Below are 25312 nucleotides of genomic sequence, written 5' to 3' on the forward strand. Positions count from 1 at the left end.
GCATTCCATTCAGATGGGCACTTGGTTGTTCCTCTTTCTTGGCAATTATACATAGGGATATCAACATTTTTGTCCACATCTATTGGTAGGACACATGCACTCATTTGGTACCACTGAGTCACATGATAAGCATATGTTAACTCCAGTGGATTCCACCAGACAGTTTCCCACCAGCTGTAAAGGAAAGTTCTGCATTAACCCTTGACCCACACAATAGCCCTTGGCATGCAATGTGGTGGACAGCTGTCTCTACGCTTGGCAAGCTCCCCACTGTGTGAGGCTGGGGCCAGCCTCCTCTACTTCTGCTGCCAGCCCCTGGGCCCTGGCTTCACCAATCAAAGGCACCTGCCTAGGAATCTGTGTCTTCAAGGATGGACAGCAGGGTCTGTGGCCCTGAAGTCCAGGGTTGGCAGTGTTGGTGACATGTTCCAGAGGATCTTTTTTTTCTCCCTTTGTGTCTGGGTCAGCTTGGTTTTGAGCTTTCCATCTTCCTTTTGAGTCTGTGAGAGCTTCACCATAGCACTTCAGGAAGCTTTTAGGTTGGTTCTATTGTTTGTAACCAAGAACCCCAACTGATTCAAGGGAGCTATTTTATTCCGATTTCAGAGGTGAAGAAACAGAAACACAGAGGATTAAGTATGTTGCTTAAGGTCACACAGCTGACTTGCTGGAGCCAGGACTCAGACCAAGTTTATACCCCATTTAGGGCTTTCTGTCTATATGATCAGTGTTTCTCATACACTATTCCTACAGCTTGAAGCAGGCAGCTAAATGACTCACGCAGGGTCACATAGAGAATCATGAAGTCAGATCCCATGACTCCCACCTCAGAGCTTCCTGGCCTGAAGCCTGGAGTGAGTGTGGAGCTTCAGTCCTTTGAGAGGGAAACAGGGACATGCATTCAAGCGTGGAATCATTGTTTATTTACTAACGGCTAATGGGGATCAGGCATTGTGCTGGATACCAGCAAAACAGCAGCAGAAAATAGTGAAAAAAGCAGAGGAGACATTACATATGCTATCATGTCAGGTAACAAGTGTCACGAAGGACAAAGGGGGGTGATGGAGAGGGAGTGACTGGAAAAACAGGCAGGACAAGGAGGTCCTCTGAAGACAGTTAAGCAGAGACTCCCAAAGTAAGGAAGACCAGAAGACTGGCCATGGGGAGGCAAGGGTGAAGGCCCTGCAGTGGCAGTGAGCCCTGCATGTTCACGGAACCATGAAGGCCATTGTGGTTGGAGCAGGGAAATCAGATGGAGCAGCAGGAGAGGAGGACAGAGAGACAGGTAGGGGCCAGCTAGGCGGGCCTTGTGCTTCGTTCAGAGGCTAGTGGAAAGCCTTTGGAAGGTTTTAAACACTGCAGGGCAGTGTTGTGGTCTTCTGAATGCTTTAGAAGGTTCAGTCTGGCTGCTGGGTGATAAAACAAGCTATAAGGAGGCAAAGGAGGGGTAGAACAACAATTTAGGGGCTGTGATGGTGTCCAGGAAGGGATGAGGGCAGGGGGTGGGGCATGGAGGTAACCTGTGGGTTCTGGGACAGTCGGTTGGTTGTGAGACAGTATTTGTGAGTGGTGGGCAGTGGCTCCTGGGGAGGTGGCTTACCTTTGAGGGCTCTGAAGGGGTCAGAACATAGGGGTTTGGGCCACCTGAGCTTCATCTAGGCACAAGACTAGGGACTGTAGGCTCAGGACAAAGGTACCACTTCTGAGGACACATGGGAGCTAGAGGTCACTTGGAAGACCAGGGGAGCCCAGCCTGGCCTTGGATTCGTGGCCCTTCTAGGGCCACATGAGCCTAGAGCAGCTCAGCAGGGCTGGGTGGGAGCTGGGAATGAGGTGGCTAACCAGGAAGAATTATGACCCTGAGTGAGCACTGCAGCTCAGGTGGGGCTGACAGGGAGGGCCCCCTCTGGGTTCTCAAACTGAGCCAGGGGCAGCATGATGCCAGGTAGCACCACTGTAGCACTTGCCTGTTTGGCACAGACTTTGGACTCTGGGATTTCCTTCCAAAGCTGTAATGTCATCATGCACTTTAAACAGTTGATGGCTTGGTCGGCACTTACGAGGGCCCAGAAGGGCCTGGCTGCTCGAGAGAAGGCAGTTAGAGGCTAGGAAATTCAGGCAGGGAATTTCAGCAGAAAACACCCCCAAGTGCCAGCCCAGCTTCTGAGCGGGAGCCTCCTTCCCAGGGGATGGGTGCTGGGGAAGAAGGTATGCCCATACCTCCCAGCCACATAAAGGAATTTCCAGGAAAGCTGGCTAAACAGCTGGCACCTCAAAACAAAACAAAACAAAACAAACAAACAAACAAACAAAAAACAACTTGCCTCACTTTCCCCAGCAAGAAAGAATTACTTCCCAGGCTGTATGTGTTGCCATCTTTGGGCAGCCAGAGTGAGATTCGTGTGGCCTGTGGCTAGCTGGGGGAGGCCAGGGGAGGAGACCAGGGCTGAGAACTATAAGAAGCTGGAGGGAAGCACGCCCAGTCTGCCCAGGGCAAAAGCAGTGATCTCGACCATGGGATGTGCCCTGGGTTTGTGGCTGTCTCTTCACCGCCCACTTCAATGCCTGCTTGTGAGGGTCCAGAGATAGGGTATGGGGAGGCTTCCTCCCACTGCATCGCCCCATGTTGGAGGAGGTACGCTGGCTCACCTAGCCACACAGGCAAACCCAGGGGCTTATCTTGGCTGCACCCACGGTGGTAAAGGAGTGGCTGCCTCCTGGGTTCTCTTCTATTGCCTCCAGAGAGACAAGGTCCTTCCTGGTGGCAGATCGACATGGACCACTGGTAACACCCCTACTCCCTGTCTCGTACTTCCACTCTGAGGAGTCACTGCCTGAGCCATGCTGGCGGGTAAATATTTTGAGGATCATCTCAATCTGGAGGACCAGTGGACTCCAGTCTTTGAGAATTTACCTGTTCTACCTTTATATCATTTTCAGCTGTGTCTTGATGTCAGGGGTTTGCAGAGGGCATTCATTTTCAGCAATGCAGAAGAAAACCTTCCACCTGCCCTCTTAAAGCCAGGGGCCAATTCTAGGAGGCAGGAGAGGGCATTCCTGTTCTCAAGAGCTTTTAGGAGGCCAGATGATGTCAGAGTAGAACAACAAAGTAAGATTTGCTCTAGCAAAGGCTCAGAGATCCCACATCTCGTGGAAAGTGTGGAGTCCCTACAGAACTCCAACTCTCAGCCAGGCCTGCTTGTCCAGAGGCCCTCACCCCAGTCCTGGACAACCACGGACACCTTCCACTTCCCTGCTGCCTGGGAGGGGGTTCCAGACTGCGGCTCCCACACTTCAGGTCCTAATGATCAGAAGTTTGCTCTTCTGTCTTCAAACTCCTCATTGTAAGAAAAGCTTTGCTTTCCAGAGACTTCCCCACTTCCACTATGGCTTTACCCAGGGGTGGCCTGTGGATAGGAACCCGGCCTCACTGCTGGGGCCCGGCCAGCAGCCTGCCCTCTGAGGCCCACCTCGGGTCCCCTCCCACCTTCCAAACCTCCTAGTTTACTGCATCTTCTGTCACTCTCTGCAAAATGCCCAGTGGTGACATCAGCCAGGGATTGGGGGCCCTCCGTGGTCTATAGCAGTTCTGTTAACCCTCACAACCCCTGGAGGCAGGGGTCCCTGGTTCCCGCTTTTTATGGCTGAGGATGCTGATCTTCTGCAGGCTGTGTATGTCCCAGAGCAAGGTTGTGGCCTACACAGACATGACCACCTTGCAGTTCAAATATGCCTTGCCACTTGGCTGGAGCCACCCTTCAACACCCTTCCTGAACTGTGTTGTCTCACATGTGGACAACTATGAGCCCAGAGACCATGTCCTCAGCCCCTTGGCCTCTTACTGAAGGCCTCTTGACTGGAGGTGCTGCACCGTCTCCTCTCCCTTCCCCTGCCCACAGGCCATGTCCACACTACTCACCCCTGTAGCTTCAACCGGTTTCCTCTCCTGCCTCCTCCCAGGCTCCCTGTTGGCTGGTGGATGTCTGCCCCAGCTACTCTCAGGCAACTCCAGTCTAACATGTTCACATCCAAAGTCTGGGTCTCTCTTCCTCCCAAACCACCTCCTCCCCTCTCAAGTAATACCCTCGCTGGTCTTCCAGTAACTCGGGTTCCTCGGTCATCAGCTTTGTCGCTTTCCTCCCCCTCAGCTTCCACAGGCCATCACCTGGTCCTTCCCTTCCTGCTGCTCCCAGCGCCATTGCCCTGGTTCTCCTTCCCGAAGGACTGAGCACAGGGCCCCAGAGAGCACAAGTTATACATTATGGTAAGATGGAATTGCAGTTTGCCTCGACTCTCACTCACCAGCTCCTGACGGAGCAGTATGCACCAGGCACTGTCCACACAGTACCAAACAAAGGATGAGCCTCCCTCATCGCCCCCAGGGGCATACATCCTATCTGGGGACAGATAGTAGCTACTGTCTGTAGCCCAAATATATATATTTCAGAGTGCCATGGAAAAAGAAAATGCAGGGCAAGGATAGGGATGCAGAAGTCAGGAAGCTACTTTATGTGGGGTGGTCTGAGAGGCCCCTCTTCTGTCCAGTGGCTGACATGCTATAACAGGCTGAGATCAATCACCAAAGTCAAAAGGAACTTAACTCTTTCAGAAAGAGAACACTCTCAAGTTTTGGTAATAAAAATCCAGGGACTTTATTTCTTAATCCTTTAAATTGGAAACCCGTGTTGCTACTAGAGGTAGGGGGCTCTGTGGTTTATGGGAACAGAGTGGGAATCTGGCTGAACAGCCTTCTGTTATCTTAAATTTTGAACTACATGAACAGATTTCCTTCTTAAAACATGATTCGCTCAAATAGGAAAGAATGTGCAGTCTTTCGGAAAAGATTAATCATTTCTATGGAACCATTTCCTTAAAGGGGGCCTGTCTGCGTATCTGCTGACAGCTCCCAGAACAGAGCAGATGGGAACCCTCTCGTGCTCCTCAGAGGGCAAAATCTCACACAGGGGGACAGCCATTTAGCAGCCTGTGAGCATGGGCCAGGTGGCACAAGGGCGTGTGTGGGCACTAGAATAACCATGAGCACAGGGAGACAGGCACCCCTGGGAGGCAGGGCAGGTGTGGGAGGCTGAAACAAACACAGGGCTGTGACCAGGCCAAGAAGAAAAGTTAAGTAATTAGGTGCCTTGTATAGATGAATGTGTGTCCTTCAGATTTTGATGCTGAAGGAAGTCTAATCCCCAGTGTGATGATTCTGAGGGGAGGGGGGGGGAGGAGCTTTGGAGGTTGTTAGATTTGGATGAGGTCAGGGGGTGGAGCTCCCATGATGGGACTGGCATCCTTATAAGGGGATGAAGAACCCAGAGCTTTCTCTCTCTGCCACGTGAGGACACACCAAGAAGACGGCAGCCCATGAAACAGGAAGCAGGTTCTCACGAGACATCAGATCTGCTGGCATCTTGATCCTGATCAGACTGCAGACTGTGAGAAATGTTTGTTTAAACACCATCCAGTCCTTGGGATCCCTGGGTGGCGCAGCGGTTTGGCGCCTGCCTTTGGCCCAGGGCGCGATCCTGGAGACCCGGGATCGAATCCCACGTCGGGCTCCCGGTGCATGGAGCCTGCTTCTCCCTCTGCCTGTGTCTCTGCCTCTCTCTCTCTCTCTCTCTCTGTGACTATCATAAAAAAATAAAAATTAAAAAAAAAAAAAAAACAAAAACACCATCCAGTCCATGGTCTTTTTGTTATAGCAGCTTGAACTAAGTAGAGCATTGCCCAGAAAGGCATGATGGGGCTATTGGGGGTGGGAAATGGTTCTTGTCCTTTAAATATTCCATATAACATAGTCACCAACTCCAGTCACTACAAATTCAGACTGCTAGCCACTCAATGTGGGCACTCAGAGGTACTCAGCAGAGACAAGAGCAGGAAGCTGAACCTGTCATGTGCCAGGCACTCAGAAACTGCATAACAAAATTTTTAAATTAGGGGCAGTGAGCACTGAAAAACCAGTATTCTGTCCCATGTCAGGAGGCCCTCAGTGTAAACAGTCCAGGGACTCCAAAATTTAGGCCCAGCCTCTATTTTCATAATTGACATTTCTCAGCAGAATCTACATCCTTCTTCAAAAAAGGCATATAGGGATGCCTGGGTGGCTAAGTGGTTAAGCATTACACCCACTCAGGGCGTGATCCTGGGGCCCTGGGATCAAGTCCTGCATTGGGCTCCCTGCAGGGAGCCTGCTTCTCCCTTTACCTATGTCTCTGCCTCTCTCTGTGTGTCTCTCATGAATAAATAAAGAAAATCTTATTTTAAAAAAACACATACAATTTCCTCTTAATTTAAAAAAACAAAAAAAGAAAAGAGAAGTTTATGGCTTTGCTGGTAGCAGGCAAGAAAGCTGGCTGGATTTACAGGTAACCTCAAGTAGTTAACTTTGGCTTATCCAAAGGCACAGAGTTTTCCAAATAAAATGCTAGGATGAAGTTTTAGGCTACTTTTAGAGGCAGTCTGAGGAATGTCACTGGGATGCTCACTTGTTGGGAGTCTACGGGACCTGTCAGTGGTCAGTGGTTCGTGGGAGCAGAGCAGAAACCAATGGTTTCTGGCAGCTAAAAACATTTGAAGGTTGTCCATGGAAATCTAGTATATCCAGCTGTCCTGAAGTAGTACACGAAACCACAAAACTAAATCAACACAAGAAAAAGGTCTAGGTTCTAGCTTTGTGACTCTCAATCCAACACTGAACACTGTGGCTACTGTTCCCTCATTAGTTCCATGGAGCAAGTAAGGGGCCTCCAGCTGTTGCCCTCAAGGACGTTGTCATTGGTCCACTGAGCAAATCAGGCTTGGCTTCATCAGTGTTTATGAGAAGCTACTAATCTGTTTCCTTATCTGTAACAAAAAGGATAAAATTGAAGAAGCCATCACAAGTAGTAAAGGAAAATGGAATTTAGATTTAGGCAGAGTCTCGATTCTTAGTCCTATATAAGCAGGTTACTTGACCTGAGCCTTACTCTCTTCACCTCCAAAATGGAGACAATCCTGTCTGTTCTAAGGGCTATGGAAGGATCTTGCTCACAAGGTCTTACGGTAGGTGCAAAGTAAGTATCAGTCTTCTTCCTTCTTATTCCACATTCGGAAATGTGAGGGGTGGAGGGGGTATGAATGTGCTGAAATGTCTGCTAAAAAAAATTAAACCCTCCAAAAAAAAATGGTATCAGTGGGGACATCAGATAGAGTAACCTCCATCTCTGACAGAAGAGGGCCTAACTTCTGATCACCACACTCGTCTCCCAGGCTATCAGGGACAGTCTGAAGGAGTGAGGACAAGAGACTGCAGGGAGCAGTGGGCGCCAAGGACAGAAGCACTGTGGTCCCATGGGCGCCACCTCAGATGGGCTCTGCAGCAGCAGCAGGAGACTCAGGTGGGCAGTCTGGGCCCTCTGTCAGCAGGCACAGGAAACCTCCAGACTGGGGGGCTTTGCCATGATGCAGTGAGCTCCCTAACATCCTGAGACCTGGCCCCCTGACGCAGCACAGGAAGAGGCACTACTCTAAAGTGCAGTTTTAGCTCTAAATTAACCACAGAAAGAAAGATTCTCAGCACACAGAAAAATTTACAAGTTTCCAAAGCCAGCTATGGGAGGCAGTCACCTGAGGGGAATGACGAGGGCCCATAAGCAGAGCTTAGGAAGGGACTCCTCCCAAGTTAGGGAGATGATGCTACACAGCCACCGGTCCTGGCCAGCATGCTTTCCGTGTCCCCAACCTTCCCAGTGCCAGTTCTAGAACAAGTGATCCCAGCTTAGGCTCTCATACTCCACAAACTGGTACAGATTGCAATGGCTTTCCTGTATGGAGAAAACTCATCATTTATAACACAGCAACTGACCCGTCTGCTCCTCGTGAGAAGAATGTATTTTAAACCTCGAAAGAGTCATAATTCTGAGATGTTCCACATGTTGTCAGCTTTGCCTTCCACAGACACGGGGCCTCTCCCTGTGGATGAGGGACCCTGTGGCTGTGCTGAAGAAACAGCCGTGGGGAAGGGGGTGTTCTCCCTCCTGGCATGCGCCAGGTTCATGATCTGGAGTGTGTCCTGGGCAAACCGAGCTAGGGCAGTGGCAGTGAGGGAAACATTCTGTAGGTGGTGGTAACCAGAAAACTTGCCTATACGAAAGAACTCTGGGCATGACAACCCTAGTAGAGCCAGCAGGCAACTCCAGTTCTCATAAAACTCTGCCCTTATTTGCCACTCACCACGTACCCTCATATGAAGTGTCAGCCCTCTCCTAGCTATGGCACCCTGCCAGCAAGTGAATGCTATAGGACCCCAGAAGCCTCGCAGTGCTAAGGATGAAGACTCTAGTCAGGGAATGTCCTAGTGGTGGGTTCTAGGAAGCAGGTGGGTCCCAGTATAGTGCCCAGTCCCTGGAAGTGGCTACAGGCGTGAGGCAAAGGTACTGGTGGCTCGGGCACACTGATCCCCACGGAGGAAGCCAGGGCCCCCTCCCACATCTGCAGCAGCCACATGTATCAGAGGCCGGCAAGGTGGCACATATGAGAGCCAGGTACATGCTAGCCCTGAACCCAGGACTCCCTCCCACCCCCAACTCCACGGCTGCAGGTGTCAGGGCCCAGGGCCTGACCCTTCTAAGGCTCAGAGTGGGCTCTGTGGCAGGACCAGCTTGACTTGCTTCAAGGACTGCAGTTCAGTAGCTGTGGACTCTCAGACAAACTGGGACAGGTTGGGGACTTTGATGTTCAGATCACCAATGTTGATGTTGCGAGGAATCTCTGGCAGATTGATGTTTTTCACAGCAGACACGGCCCGGGCAGGGGCTGCGGAAAGGCCACCCTGAGGAGAGACAGGAGGGGCGTGAGACATGCTCAGCATCATCTGCCTAATGCTTAGGAACACAAGTATGGAGACCTGGAACCGTCCACACTAAGTATACACAATGTGTGTTTTGATTTTTCCTCCTTATCCCTCAAAGATAGCCAACATAATGATCTTGAGGTTAGATGGGAGCTGTGGGGTAGGGACCTACATTCCGTGCTCTCAGAGGAGCTGTGGCTTATGCAGTATTGTAGCCCCAGCACCTAAGAGTCCCCTGCATGCTGCAGGCGCTTAATAAATGCTTGCTCCCATAAACCTGAGATGGTTTAACCAAATCATAGTATTGGGGCACTTTTCAGGCTCTGAAACAAAATGCTTTCTTGAAGAGACTCTCAGAGACAAGTGTCATCACAAGGAAATTCATTCATTCATTCATTCATTCATTCATTCATTCATTCATTCATTTCACAGGGAAATTCTTAAAAGTAAAAGGAAGTCAGCGCTTCGGGCAACTGCTTGCCAACTAACACAGTGAGATGGGAAAGAGCTGGCTTTGGAAATGTCATGTGGCGACAAGATGGGAGGAAGGATGTGGGTCTGATGTACCCACACCCATAGAAAGGCTGGTTAATAAACAGAGGAAGGTGTCCATGTTCGGCACGCCCCTCTGGCTCATCCATGGAGGGCAGAGAAGGGGAGGAACCAATAAGACTTTCAGAATCATTTCCTCCTTAGTGACTGCTTTTAGGAGACCAACTCCAGTTACACTCTCGCCCAGCACGTCTCCATTCTTCCGCTTTCCAAACCCCTTGCCTCTGACTCACTTACTATTCCTGGAAGCTTCCCAGCCTGTATCTCTAAAAAAACTGTCATGCCACTCTAGCTGTGGTCTGGAAAAGCTTCTTTAGCAGGGCTACCAGTCCTCAGAGACAGAGGAATTCCTGGTTTTGCAAGATCAAGTTCCATTACGAGGCAATGAAGCCTTTAAGACACTTAGCTCGTTAAAGAGGTAACTTCTTTTGCTCTCTCTGTCATGTATGAAGGTATATGCCTGTAGCCTCTACTCTCTGGTAAGGCTTATGGAGGTGACAGAGAGACTTCAGATGAATAGGACAGAATTTATTGTGAGTTTTTTTTCTTTTAAGTAACCTCTATGCCCAACGTTGGGGTCCAAACTTAGAATCCCAAGATCAGCATGCTCCATCAACTGAGCCAGCCAGGCATCCCTACTGAGCACTATACAGTGTTATTTGCAAACACTCTACTGCCCGAGTATAAAGCTAACTGGAAATAAGGAAACTGGCAACTCTGAGGTCTCAAAGACACCACAAGAAATGGCCATGGGTAGATCAGACTGCCATAGCACTAGGAAACCATGCTGGGACCAGGAAAGGGCATTCTGGCTCCCTTCAGGGAATGTCAGCTTTGAAAGGAGGAATGACAAACCACAAATATGGGCCATAATCCCCATGTTGTTTGTCTTCCAGTGCCATCTGACTTTTCCGTTCATACTTTTAGCCGTAATTCTTACATGTTTAATTTTCACCACTGGCCTTCATATCAATTGGTTTTGATGGACCAAGGAAGAAAGAAGAGCATAAATATCCCTAAGGTTCCATAGCAACACAAGCCAACACACATATCCATTCCCCATTCTGCCTCAGTCTCTTCGAACTGGCTGGGGCAAAATCATAGCGATGCACTCACCTCGGATTTCTCCAGTCTGTTTTGAGCTTCAATCTGAGCCACAATTTCATTCATGTTGGTTTCCAATACCATCCCACCCATCACCACCTCCTGAAGGATGTAGTGCACCTAAAGGGGAAATAAAAATAAGAAGGGTTAGAGCACTCTGTGGTAGCTGGGATGTGGCCCAAACAGAGACCTCACGGCTTTTCCTTCACCAGCCCAGCAGCTGGACCTGACACTAGCTCCTGATTCCCAACAGATATCTGAGCCCCTTGGTCACTGACCTCTCCAGTGAGAGCAGACAGATGCCCCGCACGTCTCAGCATTCTCTAACAACCTCTTCCATGAGCAGTGATAGCTCATTCTTACCGGCTGAACTGCCTGGCCACACTCAAGGCTGAGAGCACAGGCTCCAAAGTCAGACAGATCTTATTTAAATTTCAGCTCCGCTCTCTATCTTGTTCTCAATCAATCTCTGAGTGATTTTGGGCAAATTACCCTTTCAGTTCTCCAATTTCCTTCCAGAATTGTGAGGACTGACTGCAATAACCTGTATCTAACACCTGGCCTGATGTCTGCCCCACAATGGATTCTTTTTTTTTTAAAGATTTTACTCATCCATTCATGAAAGACACACACACAGAGAGAGAGAGAGAGAGAGGCAGAGACACAGGCAGAGGGAGAAGCAGGCTCCACACAGGGAGCCCAACATGGGACTTGATCCAGGTCTCCAGGATCATGCCCTGGGCCGAAGGCAGGCACCAAACTGCTGAGCCACCCGGGCTGCCCCCCACAATGGGTTCTAAATGAGTCAGGATGGCTTTCATTACTAGTATCCCCATCATTGTCACCATTGATGCATCCCATCAGTCCAGCTGTGGCAGAACAAGCCCTGCCCAAGGGGTGTCTCCCAGCCTTCCTAAGATAGACCCTACAGAGCCTGTGCTCTACCGGGGGCAAAACAGGCCACTCCTTTGTACTTGTCTTCATCCCTTCCTTAGATAAGAAACCAGCCTCAGCATGAATACTTCTCTGGTCAGCAGGCTCACGTGTGGGCCCAGGGTCCATCCAGCCAGTACTCCCCAACAATGCTGAATCTCCGTGTACTCGACTGCTGTGCCAGTGGCCGTGCTGCTGACTCAACCACTGTACCCTACAGTGCAGCAGGAAGGTGGCCATGGAAACCCCCAGAGGGTTAGAGGTCAGAGGTACCTGCCAGGGTGAGGGGTGGAACTTCCTCTTTCCAATCAAAGCATATAAACATGGCCTTTGAGGTGCTTTCAGTCATGCTGGAAAGATCACAGGGACCAGCTTCTATTATTAATTAAGCACCAAATTAGCAGTCTGAGAAGGAAGAGGGCAATGGCTACAAGGACCAGAGAGGCTCACTGAGATGGTGGGAGGGCTGAGTGGGGCTCTGACATCAAAGAAGCAGAGAGAAGGACTTTAGGTGAAAGGCACCGGAGGAAGCAATTCAGCTAGTGTTGGGTATGAGGAGCACTGGATCTGGCAGGAATGGCAGATTTATGCAATAGTCTAGAGACGATGCCGACAAGGTAGTTTGGGCCTAATGTCTGGGTACTACTGCCATTTGGGGCTGGATAATTTTCTATTGCAGGGGCCTGTCCTGTACATTGTATCATATTTAGCAGCACCCCTAGACTCTGCTCACTACTTTCCACTAGCGCCCCTCCAGCTATGACAACCAAAAATGCTTCCAGACACGGTCAATGTCTCCTGGTGAAGTCGACCCCAGATAAGACTCATTGGTCTAGCATCTAGACTGGACCATGGAGGATCTGAGGGCCAATTTATACTGCAGACAATGGAGAGTCAAGACAGTATATATGTCCATGTGCCTATGTGTGTGCATTTCTTTTCTTTTTTTTTTTTTTTTAAGATTTTATTCATTTATTCACGAGAGACACACAGAAAGAGTGAGAGAGAGAGGCAAAAAACACAGGCAGAGGGAGAAGCAGGCTCCATGCAGGGAGCCCGATGTGGGACTCGATCCCGGGTCTCCGGGGTCACGCCCTGGGCTGAAGGCGGCGCTAAACTGCTGAGCCACCCGGGCTGCCCTGTGTGTGCATTTTTGACACACGAAGCTCTCTGGCACATCAGTCCCTGGTATTTTGCCCAGATGTAACTAGAGCACTTCTTCTGGCTTCAGGGAGGAAGTGTAATAAAAGCATATGTTTTTGGGTACCTGGGTGGCTCACCTGGTTAACTACCTGACTCAATTTCGGCTCAGGTCATGATCTTGGGGTGGTAAAACTGAGCCCCTTGTTGGACTCTGTGCTTAGCAGGGAGTCTTCTTGAGATTCTCTCTCCCTCTGTTCCTCCCTACCGTGTGCTCTCGCTCTCTCTCTCGATATATAAATAAATAAATAAATAAATAAATAAATAAATAAATAAATAAGTAAATACATAAATAAAATCTTTTAAAAAATCATTGTTTAAATACAAAGTATATTGGTATGGTTGTTCCTCAAAAAATTTTAAAAAAGAGAATAACCATATAATCAAACAATTCCACCTCTGGACACATACTCAGAAGAATTAAAACCAAGGATTCCAAAAGACACTTATATGCCTGTCTTCACAGCAGCATTATCCACAGAACAACCAAAAGGCAGAAGAACCCAAGTGCTCATCAATGGCTGAGTGGATGTGACATATATGTACAAAGGAATACTATTTGGTCTTAAAAAGTTAGAAACCTCGGACACCAGCTACCACCTGGATTAACCCTGAAAATCTTACACTAAGTAAAATAAGCCAGAAACAGAAGGACAGATACAGATGATTTCCTGATCTGAGGTACCTAGTAGCCAAAAATAGAGGCAGAAAGTAGAATGGTGGTTGACAGGTCTGACGGGAGGAGGGAATGGGGACAGTTTCAGTTGTACAAGATGAAGAGTTCTGGAGAAGACTTGCACAACCATGTGAATGTACTTAACATTGCTCAACAGTACACTTCAAAATGAAGATGGTAAACTTTATGTTACATAAAATTTACCACAACTAAAAGAAACAATTCTCTATACCAGTACTCCTAGTATTTTATTCCTTTTGTTTAATGAGCCCCTTCTTCATGGGCTTCTACTTCTTGTTGAGCATCTACAATACAATGAACACTTCGCATGTAACTTAATTTTATAATATCCATGTGAGGTAGGTAATATAACCTTCACTTTATATATGAGGAAGCTGATGTACGGAAAGTCAATCAACTATTCTGATGTCGCATGTATTAGTAGCAGAACAGAGCACCGAGTCTAGGTCTGACTGACTCCAGAGCTCATGTTCTACACGCTTTCCACCATCGTTCCTCAAAATCCCTAATGGTGTCTTTCATCCTGTCCATCCCTTACCGCTAGTCCATATGGAATCATTTTAAGACTTGCTTTTGGTGTGTCAGAGATCTTGTGTGAATTCTTCCATGCTCTAACCCCAAGGCCTAGAACAATGCCTACTGAGAAGTAGGCATGTTGACTGAACAATGCCTAGTGAGAAATAGGCATCTTTCCTAAGTCTGAGTAGTATATTCCTGGGGCTTTAGGTGCTTGGGAGATGGATGGCAGTGTGGTGGTGGAGGCTTGATGAGAAGATGTAGTAAAAGGCCTAATACAGAATATCATGGTGACCAGCAACTGGTTAATAAAAACATCAGTTAAGATTTCTTTGAACATTGTATCACGAAATCATAATTTTAAGGTGCTATTCAAGATGTGTTTCTAAATGCAAAAAGGAAAAATAAACAAAAATGCAAACTCCATTTTTAAAATTTTTTAAAAAATTTTTATTTATTTACTAGACAGAGAGAGAGTACAAGTGGGGGGCCGGAGGGTGGCAGGCAGAGGGGGAGAGAGAAGCAGGCTCCCCACTGAGCAGGGAGCCTAATGTGGGGCTTGATCCCAGGAACTCAGGATCATGACCTGAGCCGAAGGCAGATGCTTAACTGACTGAGCCACAAGGTACCCCTCAAACTCCATTTTCAACACAACTGGAAGACAACCTAAATCTGACTCTAAGACAGCTAGAAAAGCTGTCAAAAGTAGGGAGCGCAAACAAGATTCCTTTCCTTCACAGAAAGAAAAGAGGGGTGCCTGAGTGGCTCGGTGGTTGAGCATCTGCCTTTGAGTCAAGAGGCCTGATCCCAGAGTCCTGGGATCGAGTCCCACATCAGGTTCCTCGAAGGGAGCCTGCTTCTCCCTCTGCATATGTCTCTGCCTCTGTGTTTCTCATTAATAAATAAAGATTAAAAAAAAGAAGAAGAAGAAGAAGAAGAAAAGATACTATGGAAATGGGACACGGGAGCTGGGGAGAAAGACCTGCCAAAATATACTTCCTGTAGGTAAAGGGCATGTTCTTTGGAACCAAACAGATTCCTTGTCTTGAGAGGCAGGAATTTCCATGGATCTGGAACTACTTGAGAAACCACACAAACAAGTTATATTCGCCTAACAGAGTTAAACTCTGTGGCAGCGTCTGCGTCGTGGAAAAGCTCACAGATGCCTATCTCTGCTGGCTGGACAGAGATAAAGGGTAAATGAACTCACCCAGAATCCTAAATCATGAGAATGACCACAGCCAGGCTGGAACACAGACTTGGCACCTCTTCTAAACAAGCATCCTGCAAACAGCTAGTCCCTGAAAAACTCACCTATTTAAAGATGAGTTATAAAAATGAAATCTGCACAGGATATATACAAAGATACAAGAAAAAATTAAGAAGAAACTAGAAAACCAAAGACAGACTAAGTCTACACACTGGAAAACGCTGTCACAGAGCAAATGCATGGCAATAAAATTTTTTACAAAACTGAAAACAGAAAACCACAGAGCAAGCACTCAGAGCAGAAGAGCAAGAGCTCACAGGAGAGGCAGGGAGATGACAGTGAGAAGAGAAGGTGTTGACTAGCACAGCTCAGGGCAAAAGTGGAAGGAAAAAAATGACCCCAAATGAGGGTGAAACCAGAAGGAACAAAAGGGAGAAGAGACATTGTGGAAAGAATAGTAAGGAACCAAATGGAGGGACATGAAAAAAGCACATAAAATGAAACAGAAAAGGGGTTCAAAAGAATAGAGAGAGAAGGGGAGCTACAGAAGACTGCCAAGGACTCCAGTGTATGCAGAAACAAGATCTGTAACATGCAGCAAACAAACAGGCAGATCTACTGGAAGATCTACTGCAGGATGTTTCTGAAACCAAAATCCACATACTAAAAGGGCACACTGCATCCCAGGAAAAACTTCCAGAACAGTCAGTGTCAAGACAGACCCCAAGGGTAAGATTTCTGCAACTAGGCAAAAAGATCAAATCACTTAAAAGAGGGGCAAACTCTTAAAAATTCCCACAGTAAAATCCAGCGCTGGCAGAAAAAGATGCAATACTTACACAATTCCCAAAAAGAGAAAGTGCAATCCAAGAACTCTGTATGAGGCTGAGCAATAACAGAGGCCAATGCTACATGCCTTACGATGTCGAAAAACTACAGCTATAAAAAATTAGGACGAGGGCAGGAGACAGGAAGGAGGGAAAACAAGAACCCTGATTCTCTCCTCCTCAGTCACTGAGAGCCAGAGGGTATCATCTAAAACAACAACTCATGTAATAAAGATACAGTTATCATGACTTTTACTGTGACCCCTCTCTTACCATGTCCAAGCCCAGAGTCACCTGCTATCAACAAAACTTTAAGAGCCACCAAACTTGTGACTTGGGGCCAACAAGATCTTCCCTGCACACCAGAGTTCTATGCCACTTTTCTTCCATAAAAGACCCCCATAAAGCAGTAAGCACAGACTCCTAGATTTTTAGGAGCCTCCACTTCTAATCTTCTACAGCTATCTTGCCCAAACCTGATTCAATTTCATTTCCTTTTTTAAGTAACTAGCCTTTCTAAAGGGGTCACCTTAGTTTTCAGAGAACAATTCTCTTTGCTCATTTATGGTTTACCTGTATACTATTAAGTTATATAATTACAATACCAGTTTGACTGTCACCACAGGTCTACAAATATCACAGCTGATCTTTGGTCAGCATAGTGACTCATGTGCTATAAATGAGCAAAGGATGAGCAACTAAGAGTCAGTTTACCAGCTGCCTGGGTTAATCCAAGTCCATGAAGATGCCTTCCACTGAGCATGAAGTACACTGCGAAAGAGGAGTAGCATTTCTTCAAGTGGAGACAGAGGGGACATGACAGAGTTGGAGGTTGCTAAGCATGGGTGTGTAGAAAAGGCAGCCAAGAGTCAGTACCACACACACACACACACACACACACACACACACACACACAAATATGACTTAGCAATAAAGACGAATGAGATCTTACCATTTATAACACAGATAGACCCAGAGGGTATTATGCTAAGTGAAGTGAGTCAGAGAAAGACAAATACTATATGATTTCAATAATATGTGGAATTTAAGAAACTAAACAAATGAACAAGGAAAAAAGAGATACACAAAAAAACAGATTCTTTAAAACAGGGAACAAACTGGTAGTCACCAGAGGGGAGGTGGTGGGGGGAGGGGTAAAATAGATAAAGAGGATCAAGACTACACCTGCCATGGTGAGCACTGAGTAATGTATAGAATTGTTGAACCACTATATTTTATACCTGAAACTAATGTAACACTATGTTGTTAATTATACTCAAACAACAAAAAAAGAAAAATCAATATTAAACTCATGTACCTAAGAAACTAGATACAGGCAGATCACAAAGAATGGTTCTGTTAAATGATCAGAGTTGATGGATGGACTGACCTTGAGGACACCAGCAGAAATATAGGTGAGTACCTCAGAGAACACAGAGAGTCAAAAGTACCAAACCAACAAAAAGGAGACAGGGGAAAAGGAAATCTAAAATCTGAGTAATGCAGGTGGCAATAAAATTCACAAGAATAGAAGAAAGCGAAGAGTTAAAGGTCCTCAGGAGCCCTAAACCCAGCCTAACACCATGTGCGCTGAACAAACATGAATTATCAAGCAATAATAATTCATAGCTCTCTGATATTTTCACAACTGTCTAAAACAATGACAACAGCAAAATTCATTCAGAAGTACCTGTTACGAGAATTTAAACAAAAGCACTACTGATTTCTTAGTTCTTGGCAAATCCAATGGTAATCTGACTTAGGAAATAATCACAACCAGGAGTTTCAATTGAACATAAGATTAAGATAACCCCAATAAGCCAACTGGTCAACTTGATGTAAGAGGAAGGCAACAGAAAAGATACTAGGTGATGAATCTGAAATCTTAACAGGTAAAATGCAGGGTGGAAATGATATTTTATAAGATCAAAGAAGCATAAATTTGTGGCCATACTTTATTTTACCTTATTTTTAAAAGATTTTATTTATTTGAGAGAGAGAGAGTGCACAAGCAGGGGGAGCAGCAGAGGGAGAGGGAAAAGCAGACTCCCCACTAAAGAGGAAGTCCAGTGCAGGGCTAATTCCAAGACCCCGGGATCATGACCCCAGCTGAAGGCAGATGCTTAACTGACTAAGCCAGCCAGGTGCCCCTATGGTTACACTTTAATGAGCAAAAATTGGTTTTTATAGTTCTGTCCTATTTAAATTTTTCTCCTAAAATCCCTCAAAACAATCAAAAAGAAAGATATAGCTGAGTCCTGACCAATAAGAGTTTGAACTTTGTGGATCCACTTATACAGATTTTTTTAAAAAATAAATACACTCGAGTAGTGTTAATGTATTTTCTTTTCCTTACAATTTTTAAGATTTTATTTACTACTTGATGGAGAGAAAGCACCAGTGGGGGAGCTGGAGAGGGGGAGGGTGAAGCAGCCTCCCTGCTGAGCAAGGAGCTCAATGTGGGGCTCTATCCCAGGACCCTGGGATCATGACCCGAGCTGAAGGCAGAAGCTTAACCAACTGAGCCACCCAGGCACCCTCCCTTATGATTTTCTTAATAACAACTTTTCTTCTCTGGCTTATTTTTTTTTTTTAAGATTTATTTATTTATTCGTGAGAGACACAGGGAGAGAGAGAGACAGAGACAGAGAAAGAGAGAGAGGCAGAGACAAAGACAGAGGGAGAAGCAGGCTCTTTACAGGAGTCCAATGAAGGACTTGATCCCCAATCCCAGGAACATGATCTGAGTCAAAGGCAGCCGCCCAACTGCTGAGCCACCCAGGCATCCCTCTGGCTTATTTTATTGTAAGAAAATGGGATAGAATACATATAAAATACAAAATATGTTTTAATCAACTGTTCATGTTATGGGTAAGGCTTCTGGTCAACAGGTGGTTATTAGTAGTTAAGTTTCTGGGATAGTCAAAAGTTTTATTTGGATTCTTGTGTTGCGGATTGGTGCTCCTAACCCTGCATTGTTCAAGGATCAAATGTAATTACCAGAATCAAAATGACTATTCCTCTGGGGTGCCTGGGTGGCTCAGTGGTTAAGCTTTTGCCTTCAGCATGATCCCAGGGTCTGGGATTAAGCCCTGGGGCTGGCTCCCTCCTCAGCAGGGATAATCTGCCTTTCCCTTTCTCTGCCCCCTCCCCCAATCAATCAAATCTTAAAAAAAAAAAAAAAGTCTATACCTCTAAAGGCAATCTAACCTGCTATTAAACCTCTGTACTATTTTCCTAACACATCTGGATAATGGTCTTCTTTGTTTCTCTTTTCTAGGAAGCTGTTACATTGTCCTCTCTCCCCTGAAGATATCTACTTCTAGAACTGGATCCTATGGGCATCTGATGTGACCTCAATATAAGTTAACTGTCTGAGACCTTCCCCGTCTCATTTCCTACAGGCGATAATGAGTGTCCTTCAGGATGGAGACCTACAAGATTGTGGCTTGTAGGGCGCCCCTAGGAAGTTTTTCTGTGACCCAGTTCGTGGAGAGATGAAACAGAAAGAAGAAATCTGGTGTGTCTGAGGATTCAGCAGTGCTTGGGCACAAGTTCTGGGATTCCTACTAGGAAGTGTGATTCTCCTGTTCTGAAGAGCCTGAGTCAGAGGTTCTGGACCAACAGAGGCTTGGCCAGCAGTTCCACTGCAAAGATGCAAAGAAAGGGGAAAATGATACAGGGAGGCAACAGTGGAGAGTTTAATGACTATTGAACATGCTGGGACTCCCTAAAACAAAGAAAGCCCTTTTCCAAACTGGAACAAGGGCTGGCACTGCTACTGACTCTGCGGAGATTTCTAATCCTAACCTTTACTACCTTCTACCATTCTTTATGCTGATAATAGAAATCAGATTGACAGAAATCATTTCTGTCAAGAAATGCTATAAAAATCAGAGACATTTTTCTAGGATCTGAGGTGCTGAATACCCATGGCTTGGGTCAAGTAAACTCAAGAAAAGCTAAAGACTCTCTTGGTTGAGACCATCACATTCTTCTCAGTGATAGTACTGGAGCCAGTATGCATTTATACTGAGGTACTTAATATAGTTCACTGTCATATTTTTTACTTGTCTGCCTCTTCCCCTAGACCATGATTTTCCTTAAGGGTACATTTTTTTTTTTAACATTCAATTAATTAATTTCAGAGAGTAAGCGAGTGAGAGAGCAGAAGGAGGAACAGAGAGAGGGGGGCAAGCAGACTCCAACTGAGCAAGGAGCCCAACTTGGGGCTCAATCCCACGACCTTGAGATCATGTCCTTAGCCGAAACCAATAGTCAGGTCAATCGAATGTGTCACCCAGGTGTCCCTTGAGGGTAGATTCTAGGTCATATTCATCTTTGGGCCTCCAGTGCTAAGCACTGTGCTTGGTAACAGCAGAGCCTTCATTAATGCTGGCTGAATGGATGAAAGAAGCTCGTCTGGTTCAGAAGTCCTGATTTTGAGGAGACACAGCTTTTTGAGTTGGTCTGGTTTCCCATTTTGGCACTGAGAAACAAACTCTACTGCCCAGAACACAGAGTTATCCTCTACAGATAAAAGTGGGTTAAAATAAACTTGTTAGTTTTGTGTCAGGATCGAGAGTCTAAGAGGGTACATAAAAGTATCACTTCAAGGATAGAGATGCTCCTTAGATAAGGACACAGTTCTGGAACTGCTGGGGATGGAGATAAGTTGATCTCAACATCCCTATCCAAGGACAGAGGATTCCAGGATCTGCCAGAGTTCTACACTTGGTTATGTTTCTCATTAAGTCAAAAAAATTCCGAATCCAATCCTAGCTCAACATCTCTATCACTAAAAGCAAACTGATCTGGAGCTTAAAGATAACAAACAAGACATTATTTTTCTCCTCTGAAAACACAGTCTTCACATCTTAAACTGCCATGTTCCATAAGTTTAAGTATTAAACTTACAATTAATTTTTCTATAGATATAAGTAAGTTCTCATGCTAGCAGCTCATAAAAGCAGACTTAAATCCATAATGCTACCCAGAATATGGTACCAGTGAGCAGCCCTATGTCTTCAGCTAATTAAACTTCTTTATAAATTTATAAAGTAAAATATATAAATTTCTATATCAGTTTTTTATAATTAATTAATTAATTTTAATTTATGAGAGAGAGAGAGAGAGAGAGAGAGGCAGAGACACAGGAGGAGGGAGAAGCAGGCTCCATGCCGGGAACCCGACGCAGGACTTGATCCCAAGACTCCAGAACCATGCCCTGGGCCAAAGGCAGGCACCAAACTGCTGAGCCACCCAGGGATCCCCTATATCAGTTTCTTTAGTAAAATGCAGTTCTTATTGGGATGACAGGAGCCTATCTAGTAGAACTCCTCACACAGAGGGGATCAGTAAGATCTTCTGAGACACTAGTAGCACATTAAAGCACACCATACTCTAAGCTTAATCATATCCACAGAAACCTCTAGACTAGATAAACCCTTCCCCAGATTTTTGCATTAGAGGACAAAAGCCTATAGTACCACAAAAGGCAAGGGCTCTATTATCTGTACTTTCATTTTTTTTCTAAAAACTGTGTTATCACACAGAAAATAGTTAAAAACTAATCAAACAAAAAGAGCATGGTCACAGTCCTTATACTGGAACAGGAAGATATCAATATTTCAATATCTAAGTTTTAAGAAAGAATCACTGATAAGATATAGCTAAGTGCTGGGGTGCCTTCCTGGTTCAGTTAGAAGAACATGTGGCTCTTGATCTCAGGGTTGTGAGTTCAAGCCCCACATCGAGCACAGAGATTACTTTAAAAAAAGAAAAAAAAAAAAAAAAAAAAAGCAAATGCTGCTAACTTTTTTGACCTCTTCCTGGTTTGGCTGGGAGGAAGGCTCCTAGGAAAGCCCAGGAATTAATGAAAGCCTCTGGAGAGTAAGGAGAGAAGAAATTCTTGGTAGGACGAGGTCTGCATCATCCACCTCCTTGTCCATGCTAGAGTGTAGTGGCTCTCAACAGACCAAAGCATGAAGGATACTCTAAGTGGGCTCAGTACTGACAGTGGAAAAGAAATCATTTGAGTCATCTTGGCCCAGAGTCAGCCTCTAGTTCCCATATTTTCAATTTTAGAGAGAAATGAAAAGGGGAAGAGGACATAAAAGGCCTTTCAGAAACCTGATACCTAAGCCTTCTCTCTTCTCCCTACTTTCATTCCAAAGTCCAATATTTTATCAGTGTTTTGAAACATGCTAAGGACTGCCCATCCTCAACTCTGTGGTTTGCCTTTCATCTCACCTGTCTACAAATGAACCATGGTAATTAGACTTAACCACTGTCAGTCAAGTGTCTATGCAGATGCAACTGCAAAGAACAATATGGATCACACAGAGAAGTACCAGGCATACTTGATTCCACTAGGAAGTTGATTCTCTAGCTAGAGAGACAAAGCCATCTATGAAAAGCCCACAGCAAATATCATTCTCCATGGAGAAAAACTGAGAGCTTACCCCTACGATCAGGAACACGACAGGGATGTCCACTCTCACCACTGTTATTCAACATAGTACTAGAAGGCCTAGCCTCAGCAATCAGACAACAAAAAGAAATAAAAGGCATTCAAATTAGCAAAGAAGTCAAACTCTCTCTTCACAGATGACTGTATATAGAAAACTCAAAAGACTCCACCCCAAGATTGCTAAAATTCATACAGCAATTCAGCAATGTGACAGGATACAAAATCAACGCACAGAAATCAGTGGCATTTCTATACACTAACAATGAGACTAAAGAAAGAGAAATTGGGGATCCCTGGGTGGCTCAGCAGTTTGGCACCTGTCTTCGGTCCAGGCATGATCTTGGAGTCCCGGGATCGAGTCCCGGGATTGAGTCCCACATCGGGCTCCCTGCATGGAGCCTGTTTCTCCCTCTGCCTGTGTCTCTGCCTCACTCTCTCTCTCTATGTGTGTATGTCTATCATGAATAAATAAATAAATAAAAATCTTTAAAAAAAAAAAAGAAAGAGAAATTAAGGAATCAATCCCATTTACAATTGCACCCAAAATCATAAGATACCTAGGAATAAACCTAACCAAAGAGGTAAAGGATCTCTGACCTAAAAACTACAGAACACTTCTGAAAGAAATTGAGGAAGACACAAAGACATGTAAAAATATTCCATGCTCATGGATTGGAAGAATGAATATTATGAAAATGTCTATGCTAACCCAGGGTAATTTACACGTCCAATGCAATCCCTATCAAAATACCATGGACTTTCTTCAGAGAGTTGGAACAAATAATCTTAAGATTTGTGTGGAATCAGAAAAGACCCCGAATAGCCAGGGGAATATTGAAAAAGAAAAATCTGGGGGCATCACAATGCCGGATTTCAAGCTATACTACAAAGCTGTGATCATCAAGATAGTGTGGTATAGACACAAAAACAGACACATAGATCAAGGGAACAGAACAGAGATCCCAGAAATGGACCGTCAACTCTATGGTCAACTAATATTAGACAAAGCAGGAAAGAATATCCAATGGAAAAAGGACAGTCTTTTCAATAAATGGTGCTGGGAAAATTGGACAGCCACATGCAGAAGAATGAAACTAGACCATTCTCTTATACCATATAGAAAGATAAACTCAAAATGGATGAAAGACCTAAATCTGAGACAGGAATCCATCAAAATCTTAGAGGAAAACACAGCCAGCAACCTATTTACCTCAGCCACAGCAACTTCTTACTAGACTTGTCTCTAAAGGTAAGGGAAACAAAAGCAAAAATGAACTACTAGGACTTCATCAAGATAAAAAGCTTCTGGGGACACCTGGGTGGCTCAACAGTTTGGCACCTGCCTTCGGCCCAGGGTGTGATCCTGGAGACCCGGGATCGAGTCCTACGTCAGGCTTCCTGCATGGAGCCTGCTTTTCCCATTCTCTCTCTCTCTCTCTCTCTCTCTCTCTCTCATAAGTAAATAAAATCTTTAAAAAAAAAAAAAGAAAAAAGGACAAATACCACCATTTGCTTTGACATGGATGGAACTAGAGGGTATTATGTTGAGTGAAGTAAGTCAATTGGAGAAGGACAATCATCATATGGTTTCACTCACACAGGGAATATATAAGAAATGTGAAAGGGATTATAAGGAGAAGGAGGGAAAATGAGTGGGAAAAATTAAAGAGGGTGAAAAACATGAGAGACTCCTAACTCTGGGAAACAAACAAAGGGTAGTGGAAAGGGAGGCGGGAGGGAGCATGGAGTACTGGGTGACAGGCACTGAGGAGGGCACTTGATGGGATGAGCACTGGGTGTTATACTATATGTTGGCAAAACGAATTTTAATTTAAAAAAAAAAGAAATGCTTTATATATCCATAAAAAAAAGAGTCAAACAGTAAATTACCATTCCATTAAACTATTTTAACGGAAACCTTCAAGAATATAGACAATCTGAATAAACATTTTTCCAAAGAAGACACACAGATGGCCAATATATACGCGAAACGATGCTCAAAATCACTAATTCTCAGAGAAATGCAAATCAACACCACAGGAGATCACCTCACATCAGAGTGGCTAATATAAAAAAGACAAGAAAAAAATTGAGTATTGGTGAGGATGTGGAGAAAAGGGAATCGTCATGCATTGTTGGTGGGATGTAAACTGATGCAGCCAACTTGGAAAACAGTATGGATACGGAGGTTTCTCAAAAAATTAAAAATAGATTCAGCAATTCCACTTCTGGATATTTAACTGAAGAAAATAAAAACATGAACTTGAAAAGATGTATGTACTCTTATGCTCACCACAGTATTATTTACAATAGCCAAGATATGAAAAAAATCTGTGTTCATCAATGTATGAATGGATAAAGAAACTGCAGAATATATATACATGACGGACTATTATTCAGCCACAAAAAGGAAATTTTGCCATTTGTGACAACATGAATGGACCTTGAGGGCATTATACTAAATGAAATAAGTCAGAAAAAGAAAGACAAATATTGTATGACCTCTTATATATGGAATCTTTTTTTAAAGTTTAATTAATTTATTTTAGAGAGAGAGAGCATACGTGCACCTGCAAGCAGGGGAAGAGGCAGACAGGGAGGCAAAGGATCCCAAGCAGACCCCACAGAGTGTGGAGCCCCACACAGAGCTTGATCTCACAACCCTAAGATCATGACCTGAGCCGAAACCAAGAGTTGGACGCTTAACTGAGTCAACCAAGTGCCCCTCTAATATATGGAATCTTAAAAACAAATAAACAAACAAATTCAAAGAGAACAGATGGTGGTTGTCAGAGGTAGGAGGAAAGGGGATGATGGTGAAGGGGATGGGAGAAATATGTGAAGGAGGTCACAAAGTAAAAAAATTTTTAAAAGAGCAATATAATATGTATTACTGATATGCCAGAAAAAGAAATGGAACAATAGGAGAGAGAAAGTATACTCAAAGATTAATAAAAAAACA

The 25312-nt window shown here is 45.1% G+C and overlaps 1 protein-coding gene across 2 annotated transcripts in view; it reads right to left on the reverse strand.

Moving 5' to 3' along the window:
* Nucleotides 1-4627: 4627 nt before the first annotated feature.
* Nucleotides 4628-25312, reverse strand: part of AP3S2 (adaptor related protein complex 3 subunit sigma 2) — a 61049-nt gene continuing 40364 nt past the window's right edge. For both annotated transcript variants that reach the window (XM_026000971.2, XM_026000962.2), the window contains 2 exons: nt 10508-10615; nt 4628-8818 (listed from right to left, as the gene is read on the reverse strand). In XM_026000971.2, coding sequence (XP_025856756.1) covers nt 8690-8818; nt 10508-10615 — 237 coding nt within the window. In that variant the 3' untranslated portion in view covers nt 4628-8689. The remainder of the gene's footprint in view (nt 8819-10507; nt 10616-25312) is intronic.

This window comes from Vulpes vulpes, chromosome 14 (genome assembly GCF_048418805.1).
Source record: "Vulpes vulpes isolate BD-2025 chromosome 14, VulVul3, whole genome shotgun sequence".
NCBI lineage: Eukaryota > Metazoa > Chordata > Mammalia > Carnivora > Canidae > Vulpes > Vulpes vulpes.